General features: G+C 35.0%; 3 protein-coding genes across 3 annotated transcripts; all 3 read left to right on the top strand.

Annotated features, from left to right (window-relative positions):
• The first annotated feature begins 303 nt into the window (after positions 1-303).
• Positions 304-5,355, top strand: LOC106088538 (protein CEBPZOS). Its single transcript, XM_013254109.2, has 2 exons — positions 304-573; positions 5,219-5,355. The coding sequence occupies exons 1-2, from the start codon at positions 444-446 to the stop codon at positions 5,353-5,355; spliced, it is 267 nt and encodes an 88-aa protein (XP_013109563.1). The 5' UTR covers positions 304-443.
• A 123-nt stretch (positions 5,356-5,478) lies between these two features.
• Positions 5,479-5,718, top strand: LOC106088539 (uncharacterized). Its single transcript, XM_013254110.2, has one exon. The coding sequence runs from the start codon at positions 5,482-5,484 to the stop codon at positions 5,716-5,718; it is 237 nt and encodes a 78-aa protein (XP_013109564.1). The 5' UTR covers positions 5,479-5,481.
• Positions 5,719-5,757: 39 nt separating this feature from the next.
• LOC106088537 (tubulin-specific chaperone C) lies at positions 5,758-7,368 on the top strand. Its single transcript, XM_013254108.2, has one exon. The coding sequence runs from the start codon at positions 5,758-5,760 to the stop codon at positions 6,877-6,879; it is 1,122 nt and encodes a 373-aa protein (XP_013109562.1). The 3' UTR covers positions 6,880-7,368.
• Positions 7,369-12,743: the final 5,375 nt, after the last annotated feature.

Below are 12,743 nucleotides of genomic sequence, written 5' to 3'. Positions count from 1 at the left end.
AAAGTTTCTGTACCAACGCAGAAGGTTTATTTGGGAATTTTCATTTTTATTTCTTTACCATAAAAATAGCATTTCAATTTTGAACATATTTTCCTAATTTTAAAATACTTCAAAAGCCGACAAACTTTTCAAATATTTATTTGAAATGTTGACGACCCATATGCAAGTCTGTGTGTGTGAAGTTCTCATAAACTCTATTACGTTGCAACTATTTACGTTTTGTTGAACTTTACGCAGTGACACGTTTGTTAATTTCTTTACGCTACGACTTTTAGTAATTCGAATAAAATGTTAGCTGTCAACAACATCAGCTGACAGACTAGTCGCACCACACCAAACTGAGCAAATAAGTTGGAACCAGACTTTTCCAACTTTAATTTTCTGACTTCGACGTGTTTAAAGAAAAGAGCCAAGTTAAAGTGAGTTTTTATCGGTTATGTGTAATGTTGCCTAAAACACCCAAAAGTACATTCTGGAAATTTGTCAAAGGCAGTGCCAAGACACTTTTTGTAATTGAAGCCGTTTGTTTCGCAGCCTCTTATGCTGTCTACTATCGCATGAACACAAACAGAGGTGGGTATTTTTTATGTAACTACAAATCCATCGGTCTATACCAGCTTTGATACGAATCTGTTTCATTTTGTCAAAGATATTCAAAGTGATCCAAATAAAAATCTACATCTCTTTTCATCTTGCTTTGGTAAGAACGCAATATATTGTTCTAAGTAATGACATGGCGTCGCAATGATGACTCACAATAAAATCTCGCCGTTTAGCTGTGTGTGCAGCTACCATCTGTTCCAAACTTCCTCTAGAATACATTTTAAGTAACACAGACATTCTCTCCTACCCTGCATCTGAAGTCTAATTTATATCAAGTTGATCGACCAAAATCGGGCAATTAATTAAGCTTAGCTTGCAAGTGATATAATTATTGGTACGCAGTGCAATTGGCATGCTCTCTCATAGATAAACAATGTTATTGTCGTAAAGGTAAACCGTCAATTTCTTTTGTTGTTGGCATTGCGTCCAGCTTAGACCAATGGAGATTGCTTTCTATTGAGAATAGATATGAAAAACACGCCACGGGATAGCTGGGAGCGCCAAACAGGCTTTAACATTGAGGTGCGTTCTATGTAGTTGTTGTTGTAGCAGTGTGTTGTACACTGAAGAAATCCATCGGGTCAATCCAGCACGTACAACCGGCTTCCATGGGATTGATCTATGTAGTGTTCATTGCTATCACGAGAAGCTTAGCTGCGACCCCCGGATAGTGGAATGGCGCCTTTAAATAACCAATGGCCACCCTGTACCCGCGGCGATCGGTCCTTTGGATCGGAATGAGCTTGCTCACCGACAAAAGCTTGACTAGGATCGCCAAGTCCACATGAAAATGTGGTTACAACAACAAAAAATTTAAAAATAAATATATATAGTAGTTATTTAGGAACAGGGGATACTTCTCTCATATCAATGAGTGTAGCCTGATTAAAGTTTAAGCTCAATTAAAAAGTGCTTCCTTGTAACGCCGAATCGGAACGGCGTGCCGCATACCGACAGCACATCATTAGTAAAGGGATAACCAACGCAAATTTTTTTTGATGTTTACGGCGGAAATTGAAGCTAGGTGTTGGGGGTCATAAGTATATATGCTAACCTCTGCGACAAGGTGGCCTCCTACGTACCGGATTCACCCGATGGAATCCTTCATCAGCAAGGGCTGCCCCCTCGGTTTACAACACACTGCTACAACATTGCTACCACAGAAGCTTAGCTGCGACCCCCGGATAGTGGAATGGCGCCTTTAAATAAGCAATGGCCAACCTGTACCCGCGGCGATCGGTCCTTTGGATCGGAATAAGCTTGCGCACCGACAAAAGCTTGACTAGGATCGCCAAGTCCACATGAAAATGTGGTTACAACAACAAAAAATTAAAAAATAAATATATATAGTAGATATTTAGGAACAGGGGATACTTCTCTCATATCAATGAGTGTAGCCTGATTAAAGTTTAAGCTCATTTATAAAGTGCTTCCTTGTAATGCCGAATCCGAACGGCGTGCCGCATACCGACAGCACATCATTAGTAAAGGGATAACCAACGCAAATTTTTTTGATGTTCACGGCGGAAATTGAAGCTAGGTGTTGATGGTCATAAGTATATATGCTAACCTCTGCGACAAGGTGGCCTCCTACGTACCGGATTCACCCGATGGAATCCTTCATCGGCAAGGGCTGCCCCCTCTGTGTACAACACACTGCTACAACAACAATAACTCAAAAATGGAGTTTTTACTAGTTCATGGGATTAAATCCAAATCTTCCCTATTGTGAATTTATAATATTGTGAATAGACAATAATTTTGCTTGCAAGTATACTCCATTAAATTAGTTGTCATTAATAAGTTATAGGACAATGTTTTATATAACTCCAGGGAATAGAAGCCGTTGACCTCATGCCACGATATATTATTTCTCGGCTTTTATTGGCCAAGTTTTGTTTAAAGAAGAAATTAATTCAATTTTTTGTTTCGAGTTTATGGCTCATCATGGCTGATTGACTATAGGTAGGTATGTAGCTTTTTAACATTTTTAGCCATTTGCAGAAACAAACATCACAAAACATTTTGTGTGAAACCACTATATTTAAATTTGAACAGGTGTTTTTTTTCTCTTTGAGGGAAGTTAAAGGTCTTTAGCAACACTTAGTTCAAGATCACAGCATATTATACCTCAAATAAACCATTGGGAAAACAGTTTGAAGTATTTTTCGTTTTTGGCTATGTACCTACTGTATCGTCCTGAATTATCCTATTAGCAATAAACTTTGCGAATAGAAATTTTTTTTCTATGCATTTAAAAGCCGTTAAAAATTTAAGCCTGAATCCATGGATTTCGACAAAACGCAATGATCGAAAAATGTATATCCTATTATAGAAATTAATTAATTGGAATTTATAGCATAGTATCATAAAAAATCACTAAACCCACAAAAAAATCCTCTTTAGTATTGCCAAAGCTCAACTCAATCTTTAGTAATGGGCTAGTCGTCAATTTTGTTTCTAAGGCCAATTTTCGCTTAACTATTCTAATTACGGCCCCGCACGGGATAGCTATAAACATCACAAAGGGAGAACTTTGTGCTACATTCTGTGTGGTGTTCTTCGTTATCACGAGAAGATTAGCGGGGAACTACTGGGAGAGAACATCAGAAAAAATTATCAGCGGTGACTTTGCACTCCTAATGCGGGCGACATTTGGAGATACTGTCCCATTTAATGTGGCAGCCATGTAAAAACTTCTCGCCAAAGTGAAGTCGTATTGCGGCACGCCTTTCGGACTCGCTATAAACAGAAGGTCCCTTATGATTGAGCTTAAACTTGAATCCGGCTCGGTACGACAATGGCCATAATGTTCCCACGGCGATCTGTCGTATAGACCGAAACATGCTTGCTTGTTCAGAACATCGAAGTTCCCAAAATTCAATTCAATAGGAAAATTTTAATGCACAAAATATACAAACATTAATAGTTTGCTTGTGATGATAGAGGTATTTACAACTACTCTTCTAAACTTCTAAGGTACTCACAAAGTTTACCACGATAGGAATTATTGCTAAGAGAAACTTGGTACCTGGTATATTAACCAGGTAGGCGGTTGAAAATCTGACTTCTCTTACCTGGAATGAATTATTTACATAACCCTTAGTACTGGGCAATATCAGTCGGTTAGCACTGCGTGACCGGGTAAAACTGAGCAATTCGAAAAAAAATGGAGATTGTTGAATCAAAATCTTTCGTAATAATATTAATGAGCGAATGTCAATAAAATGTCAAAATGAGCAACCTAAAAAACGTTGCACATGTGGAGAAATACGATCAAATCGCTTAACCGAATACAGGTAATTAACTACTCAATGCAGTAAAGAATATGATGCATAACTAACGCATGAACCCGTTTTTACTTTACTGAAAGAGTAGAACAAGGGCAGTGTTATAAAGACAACGAAGTGTCAAATGGGTATGTGTGACAACTGTCTATAGGTCTATCAAAATATAAATCATCATCGGTAATAACTCCTAAACATTTTATATTTCGTATGAAATCAATCGCATGATTGTTATAAACGAAACGTTGGTCCCTGCAGTTATGAGTGGAAAATAACATAGCTATAGTCTTCGAAGGATTAATGGACAATCTATTAAGGCTCTATTACACGGCAAGTAGTTGTGTTATGACATATCAAATTTACCACATGTTGAGTTGTGCATGTCGTGCCACACAAACATAAAGAAATCAGCTGTTTTTGTCGTCAAATTAAATTGTTTTCACAAATTTATGATTTAGCCAAATATCTTACAAATTTAACAATTATTACGCATAAAAATCTGATTTTGCTCAAATTTTCAGGTTATGTCATACGAAAATAACATACATGTGTGATAGCAAAAAAGAAGAGTCATATGTAAATTGACAATTTTGACAAACGTTTTCATTTAGCGGAGAATACAAAAAGTGACATGTCATAAGACATCTACATGCCGCGTAACAGCGCCTTTAGACACCATCCATGCCATTAATAGATTCATTATATAATCAACCTTGGCTTGCAATACATCCCTGTGGTGGATATCTCCAGTACCTCAAAACCATTGATCGGAAAATAGTTGTAGCCACATTTCTATGTGGATGTGACGATCCTTGTCAAGCTCTGAGGGCACCCAAACACAAACAAACCACCAAAGGGATACTTACTCCTACATTTAAACATCCGATTCGTAATCTTCTTCCAAATATAAAACGTTTATTATGACTACTTGTATATTTTTTGCAGTTATTTCTTTATTTGTTTGAAGTACTTGTGTCTGACTAAAATAATTTAAATGACACTTAGGTTGAGTTGAAAAGAGGGTGTGGGTATTAATCCGTCCAATTGACATACATCTAAGCCAGTAATCGGCTTGCTGTGCGCTCTAAATTCTAACAAGGTATTTCAGGTTACTTTGTTGAACTTGTGAACTACATGAAGTAAATATTGAATGACCCATCTTGCCGTGTGCCGTGACTTTAAAACGCAGTATTAATTAGCTCACAAAAAGTTGCGCTTTGAAAATTATGTAAATATCTGATTTTTCTGTACCTTGAATTTTTTTATGTTTATAAATTCTTTTCGTTAAATACTGATTATACTGATTTTATTTAAAAAATTATTTTCAGAATTTCGCCATTACATCAACGAAAATTATCCCTTTGTTTTAGACTATTACTACAAAGTTGGAGAAGCAATTGGAAATAGCAACTTAAGGGAAATCGATTCTACAATTTGGCGTGCCCAGCAAAAGAAGGATAACTAGAAGTGGAGACGATAGCATCACTTTATCCCTTTGTTGACTACCCAGCCGAAATCTCATCCAGAGAGTTCAAGAACCTACCATTAAATTAAGAGAGAAATATATAATTCAGCGACTAGCAATTTGTAAATGGCTTCGAATCCTTACGTTAAATCGTTAATATGGTTAGTATCCTTTGGTGGAATTGGTTATGGTCTTCTGCGCTTAACTGAACCCTCAGATGAGAAAATAGCCAAAATACGAGCAACCACTGCAGGAGTACATCTGAGCGAAGAAGAAAAAAAGAAATTGCTATTCCTGAAGAAATTGCAATCAGCTGTCACAGACAAGACTCCGGTGTATTTGAAGAAGAGCGAAGACAATTAGAATTCTACAACCACAAGGCATTTTAAGAGGGGAACAAACATGAATAACACATGTTTCTCATTGCAAAATTTGGGGGACGATGGTGGCGATGGTGTTTCAACGATCAAAAAAGATCAAATATTGGAACGTTTGAATAAACGCAATAAGGAAAGACAAAATTATTTGGATGTGAAATTGGAACAGAGACACAAAGAGACCCAAGACTCAGAGGGCGCCGACTATTTTTCGCAGGCCTTTGCCGATAAGGTCAGGGAAATAGAAGTCCGCGTCAAAAATATTAGTGAAATATCTGCTAAGAAGTCTGTAGGTGAAGGTACCAGCATTGATATAGCGCGACATTTTACCGAAATTACTATGGAAATACAAGAGCTGCAGAGATATCTGACAAATTCAACCATGTTTCTCACAGACTTCAAAATAAAGGCTTGTCAAAGCATTGTCAATGATTTGATGCAAACATGTGAAGAGGCAAAACTAAAACTTATGCCCAAAAAGAAATTTGGATTCAGCGGACGAAAAGTGACCCCAAAACCATCTCTGAACCCGAAATTGGCTAAAAGCGACAACTTAGATGGCGTAGACAATAGCGAGCTTCCAGCCGCAGTATGCAGCAGCAAAGTTAACTGGACCCTATGCAACAGAACCAATGAATATATATGCCTAGCAGGAGATGCAGTTCACAGCAAAGATATAACAATTGCAAATTTAAAAAACTGCTTCGTCGAACTGCAAGGACCGGCCGGATCCGTGCAAATTTCTCATTGCTCCGACTGCACATTCCTCTGCGGCCCCATCGCTCGTTCCTTGTTTGCAGATTTTTGTAACAACTGTTCGCTTGGTGCCGCTTGTCAACAAATGAGGTTGCACTCTTCGTCTCAATGCCAAATTTATTTGCATGTCACCTGTCGCGCCATCATTGAGGACTGCAAACACATTGAAATTGCACCCTACAACTATGACTACTCCAGCATAGAGGACGATTTTTCTACAGCCAGTCTCAACAAGGAACTCAACAATTACAAAGACGTGGCAGACTTTAACTGGCTTTCCCCGGACGTACCCTCACCCAATTGGCATTTAGTCAAGAACTGTCCATCGGTCAATTGGAACGAAAAGAGACAAGAGTTTCTTTCGCGCAGAGTAGACAACGCGTCCTTATAGTCCTCAGATAATGCAAAACAAAATCCAGCGAATGTGCTCTGCAGAAATGTATCAAGAATTATTTTTGTTTTCCTAGTTGTAGTCGGCAGCATACACTGTGTTGATATATTCCAAGCACTTTGTAATTTTTTGGCATTCAAATTAACTTATTTCTTTTTATTGTTTTCTTATCCTAACGATAGTTACTCCAAGTCTTAAAACCCGGTACTTCAAAGTACGATAAAAATTTTTTTTATTTTCCTTAGTTCTACATGTATCATGATAATTTTTTTTCTTAAATACAAATAACACTTAACACTCTACCATAAAAAGTACGAATTTGCAATACATAATTTAAATTATATATATATATATGAAATTTGAAAATTGACGTTTTTTTATTTGTATATAGTTGGACATCTTTGTCAATCAGGTGTGTTCTGCGGGTTCACTTTTCCCATCAAATCAATTTGTTATTGTAACACCAATAAAGTGTTTAATTATCATTGATTTTCATTATAAGCTTTCCTAAGGCTAAATCTGTATTTTACCACAAATAATTAATTTTTGTTTACATGTGAGTCCACCGTGCCGCAGAGGTTGGCTTGTTCGCATGTGACTTTGAATGCTTGGCTTCAGATCCTGACGAAAACCCCAGAAAACTTTTTCAATGTTATGAGGAGATAATCGCTATCGCCTGGTGACATTCGTGAGCTAATATGCCGCGTAAAATTTTCTTCCCAAAGATTGATTTATTGACTCGGCTATAAAAAGGAGATCCCTCATGGATGAGCTTAAGCTTGAATCGAACAGCATTGATATGTGAGAAGTTTGCATCCGGTTCCTCAATGGAATGTTTATGTATACATTTGCATTTTTTTTACGCGATAATACATAAAAAATTGTTTAAACGTTCAGCTGAAAAGGCCAATCATTTGGAGGCCGAATATGTTGCGTTGCCAGGTGATATAACCATAAAGTAAAAATAAGTACAAAATTTTCCACAGTTCCACATATCAGTGTTTTGAACGTTCAGCTACTAAGTAAATTGTAAAAACATATGTAATTCAAAACAAAAATAGAAATTAATATAACAAATTTACTCAACTGAAGTTGGGTTGCAATCCATAATCGAACTATTAGAATGTGCAAAAACATTAGTTTAAATGGGTTGCTCAACTATATATATATTGGGTTGCCCAAAAAGTAATTGCGGATTTTTCATATAGTCGGCGTTGACATATTTCTTCACAGCTTGTGACTCTGTAATTGCATTCTTTCTTCTGTCAGTTATCAGCTGTTACTTTTAGCTTGCTTTAGAAAAAAATTTAAAAAAAAGTATATTTGATTAAAGTTCATTCTAAGTTTTATTAAAAATGCATTAACTTTCTTTTAAAAAATCCGCAATTACTTTTTGGGCAACCCAATATATATATTATATATATATATATATATATATATATGTATATATATATATATATATATATATATATATATATATATATATATATATAATTTATATTTTTATATATCATATGTATACAAATATTTTTTTGTATATATAAAGGCTTATTTATTGCAAAGGACTATAGCACAAACCTACCTCGGTTTCCCCATATGACTCAACAGTTTCAAAAGGAATCTATTATATATATATATATATATAATTTATATTTTTATATTTATAATTTATATTTTTATTATTTTTATATTTATATTATATATATATATATAATTTATATTTTTATATATCATATGTATACAAATATTTTTTTGCTGGTTTCCATAGGTTGATATGTTACAGCAAAAGCTGTAAATATGTTTGTTCGCGTTCTTTTCCAGGAAAAATTTCCAGGAGAGTAAGAACATCCTTTACTCTCTTTTGCTATTTATATGAATTATACACAGCTGGTTTTCATAAAACCGATGTTCGATGCTGCAAATTCCTGCTGGGAAAAAGCCCAGTAGAAATTTGCAGGCTCTCAGTTACCAACTTCCAAAGTTTTACTTGATTCCAAGCACTCTCCCTCTCTCTTCTGCAAGCAAATAAAGTACGTGAACGACTCCCAGCAACAATTTGTATTTCAAATTTAACAAAAAACTAGCTGCGCGAACTCTAAGTTGCATATGGACATAGGCTATGAAGCTTTTAAAAGAAAGCAATTAAGACGGACTTCGGATATTACTTTAAATATGTTTAACCTTCATAATTTCGGGCACCACAACAACTTTGAAGCCGGAAAAATTAATCTAAAGGCTTATTTATTGCAAAGGACTATAGCACAAACCTACCTCGGTTTCCCCATATGACTCAACAGTTTCAAAAGGAATCTATTTAAAATGGATGCCTCTTTCTACTCTTAAAACAAATGCAAATTTGCCGACGAACATTCCATTAAAGAACAGGAGGCTTAATTTCTCACAAATCAATGAGTGCTGTCCGATTCAAGTTTTATTAGTTGAAGAATCAGGCGTAACCTCTTAAAGGAGAAGTTTCTACTTTTGAAACATCAAATTAAAGGCGACTCAGAATGCCGCCCCACGATCTCACTTTTTCAGATTAGATTTATTTATTTAAAAATGTAAGCGAAGCCATCCGGTCCAATCAAAATCAGTTTTAACTTATAAAGAAATTGTTCGTACACAAATGAAGGGCAGATGAAAGTATTGATCGAAAGTCGAACATCACATTCGCGTTCTTGGAACAAATCGTTCCAAATATCCGATAAATCATACATTTGCCATTCAAAGTTGTATTACTTCGTATTATTTCCCTTGACGGGCTGAAGGACGACTAAAATTCTTAAAGGGAGAAATTTGCGTCACTTACCATTACGTATACTGTGCACTTGATGTAAAGATCTCTCAGATCCTTTGCATTGTTAGAACCATCAAAACTACACGCGACTTTGTCGACAAGGTGCATTGGCAACAAATAAAAAAATGCTTTAATATTATTTAATTGCTACGTTGTGTTGTGGTTGCATTAAAAAATAACAGTAAAACAAACTTGACATTTAACATATCGATAAATTTTAAAACCAAAGCGATTATCGATGATTTGTTTTTGATCCACAAACGATAAATTAAAATTGATAAATCGTGGCTCTCATCCACAGATGTTCAATAAGAGATAGATGTATTTATTATGCGACTCTTTTAAGAGCACAAAGAAATAAACGAAGAAAATTAAGAGAAAAGAACATTTAAAAGAGAACTGTGAATGACCAATTATTATGATTTGGCTAGTTTTCAATAAACGAAACAAAGAAATAAACGAAGAAAATTAAGAGAAGAGAACATTTAAAAGAGAACTGTGAATGACCAATTATTATGATTTTGCTAGTTTTCAATCGAATGTGCACCCTTTAGCTGTTGAACTTTAAACTATTTTTACAAAACACTCTCTTTTTGGCTTCTTTTTGTTAATTTACTTGTGTTTTTTGTTCCCAATTCCTTTTACTCCTCTCGTAGGTGATTGAAATCAATAATATTATAATTATATTAATCATATAATAAATTAATAAATTGTTTCATTTCCGAGGTGTTTTGTTTTCTTGTTTTTCATCATAGCGAAAACCATAGATGAGAACCATAACAGCTGGCAAAAGTAGAAACCGGAAACATTTTTTGACATGCACGAAACATGCAACATGTTGCAGCGAGGTGTTCCTCCAATTAAGTCTTGCAACGGCCATAACTCAAGAACTCGTAATATCATGTTTACACTTATCGAGTTTTGACAAGAGATTACCGAAGTTTTGAATTACCACATCCAATCATTGGGATTTTGTCATATCTCCTTACGTACTTATGTGTCTGCTCGCATAGTTCCATATATTCGTTCGCATAGTTCCATAAATTCGAAAGCTTTTTCACCACGTTTTTAAAGAAGGAATTCCAATAATCAACGGTAGAAAAATCTTCATGTGTTTTCGGTAGTAAATTCATGATAAGTTATGGCTGGTACTATGTTCGTTTTTCGTGACACTTTTTGTGATAAATAGAATTTTAAGGAACAAAACTTGCTGATTTCAATCAGTAGGACATTCTATCATTACATATGAAAAAATCGAAATAAAAGTATTTTTGTAGTGTTTCAAAAAAGTAACTGTGAAAAATGTGTGTTTTCAACTGTGTAAAATGAATATATTGTAGTATTAGCCTTTAGGTTAAATTTAAAATATAGTAATACACGAAGTTCAAGTTTCCTGATGCACGTTATACTTATTTTTTACAAAATGTAGATGTCAAAATCAGCCAAAGCGGGGTGTTCCTTCAATAAAACTTAGTATTCTGTTCAGCTTTTCAAGCGGAATGCTGTCAAACTCCATATAAAAAACTTCGGCGAAACGTTGGCTAAAAATAAACGGAAAAGTAGTACTCTACTTACAGGGCTGGTATTCCATTCTGCTTTCGGAATAGCCGCTGAAATTTTTAATTGTTTCGCGAGCGGAATTTGATAGCAATCAAATGTTTTTGTTCCCATACCAAAATACGTTTCTCTATCTGCACTTATTGTTTTCTCTATTTTATATATTACTTCTCAAATAAATATATAAAGAAAAACGAACCATTAAAACCAATAAAACAAACTAAAATGATGTCGGCAATAGTTTCAGGTGTTGCCACTATAATAGTTTTTTGCCATTTTCCTCACTATAAACAGAGTACTATTTTTCCGCCGATTTTCAGCCAATGTTTTTTTATATGGAGTTTGACAGTATTCCGCTCGAAATGACAAAAAATCAATATGACAACACTTGAAAACATTGCCGGCACTATTTTTGTATGTTTTATTGGTTTCAATTGGCTTTTTTATGAATTTAATAGAGAAAACAATAAGTGCAGATAAAAAACGTGCTTTGGTATGGAAACAAAAACACATGATTGCTGTCAAATTCCACTCGCAGAACAATTAAAAATGTCCGCGATTATTCCGAAAGCAGAATTGAGTACCAACCCCAAAGGCCAAAACAGAATGAGCGCATTGAGCTCTGGATTTAAGCATCGCGTTGCAAAAATGCATCTTTGCACACAAATTCCACAAAAGCAACGAGGAAAAGTTAAAAGATTTTCAACATTGACGCCTGAAACCGAGAGTCATTCGGTGTTGCCACACTGGAAGTAATGTTTTTGGTGGTCAAAGTTAAAAAATTGTTTAACTTTTGCGAGTTGCTTTTTTAACATTTGTTTGTAGAGTTGCATTTTCAACGCGACGTTCCTCAACGAGCTCATTATGTTTAGGCCTTAAGGATGAAACAAAAGAAAACGTCAGATTTCTAATCTTTGTTCGTAGTTGCAATTTATAAGTTAACCCCCACTGCTCTTAAAATCCAGATTTAATGGCTCGATCTGTTTTCTCTTTATAAAATCAGCTGACGTGAGCCTTAAATCCGGATTTAATGCGATTACACCATGTTTAAACCAAATTGAGATAATTCCCAAAGCCCATTTACACTACGATGCAAGCTATTTGTATTTGTGAACAGGATTTTTATTGTGTTTAGCATAAATGATCAACATTTTTATTGTGTTTAGCATATATGTATAATGTAGTGGGAAATTAAATTGGTGAAGCGATTTAATTAAATTTCTCTACAAAATTGTATAATTTCAAAAAGAAATTGTCAGTTCTTGAGAAAAAGTGCTTCAGAAAATACCGTTTATAATCTAGATTTGCTTCGAGTGTGGAAGTCTGACGTTTTTGTTTCGAATTGATCCATATGAAGAAATGTTCGGAAGCTATGCTTCTATCAATCAATATTAAGAAGCATACATTATAAATGGGTAATTACATATTCCAAGACATTAGAGTTAAATTAATATACATATGTTAATACCCTATTCAATTACTGCAATGCTCTCCATTTTCGGCAGGGTAT

This window comes from Stomoxys calcitrans, chromosome 3 (genome assembly GCF_963082655.1).
Source record: "Stomoxys calcitrans chromosome 3, idStoCalc2.1, whole genome shotgun sequence".
Lineage (NCBI taxonomy): Eukaryota > Metazoa > Arthropoda > Insecta > Diptera > Muscidae > Stomoxys > Stomoxys calcitrans.
Note: the sequence above shows the minus strand (reverse complement) of the source record. Positions and strands in the feature narration are given on the sequence as shown.

Coding starts and splice junctions, on each gene's coding strand:
- LOC106088538 (XM_013254109.2), top strand. CDS start 444: ATGTTGCCTAAAACACCCAAAAGTACATTCTGGAAATTTGTCAAAGGC. Junction 574..5,218: donor TCGCATGAACACAAACAGAG/GTGGGTATTTTT, acceptor AATTATTTTCAG/AATTTCGCCATTACATCAAC.
- LOC106088539 (XM_013254110.2), top strand. CDS start 5,482: ATGGCTTCGAATCCTTACGTTAAATCGTTAATATGGTTAGTATCCTTT.
- LOC106088537 (XM_013254108.2), top strand. CDS start 5,758: ATGAATAACACATGTTTCTCATTGCAAAATTTGGGGGACGATGGTGGC.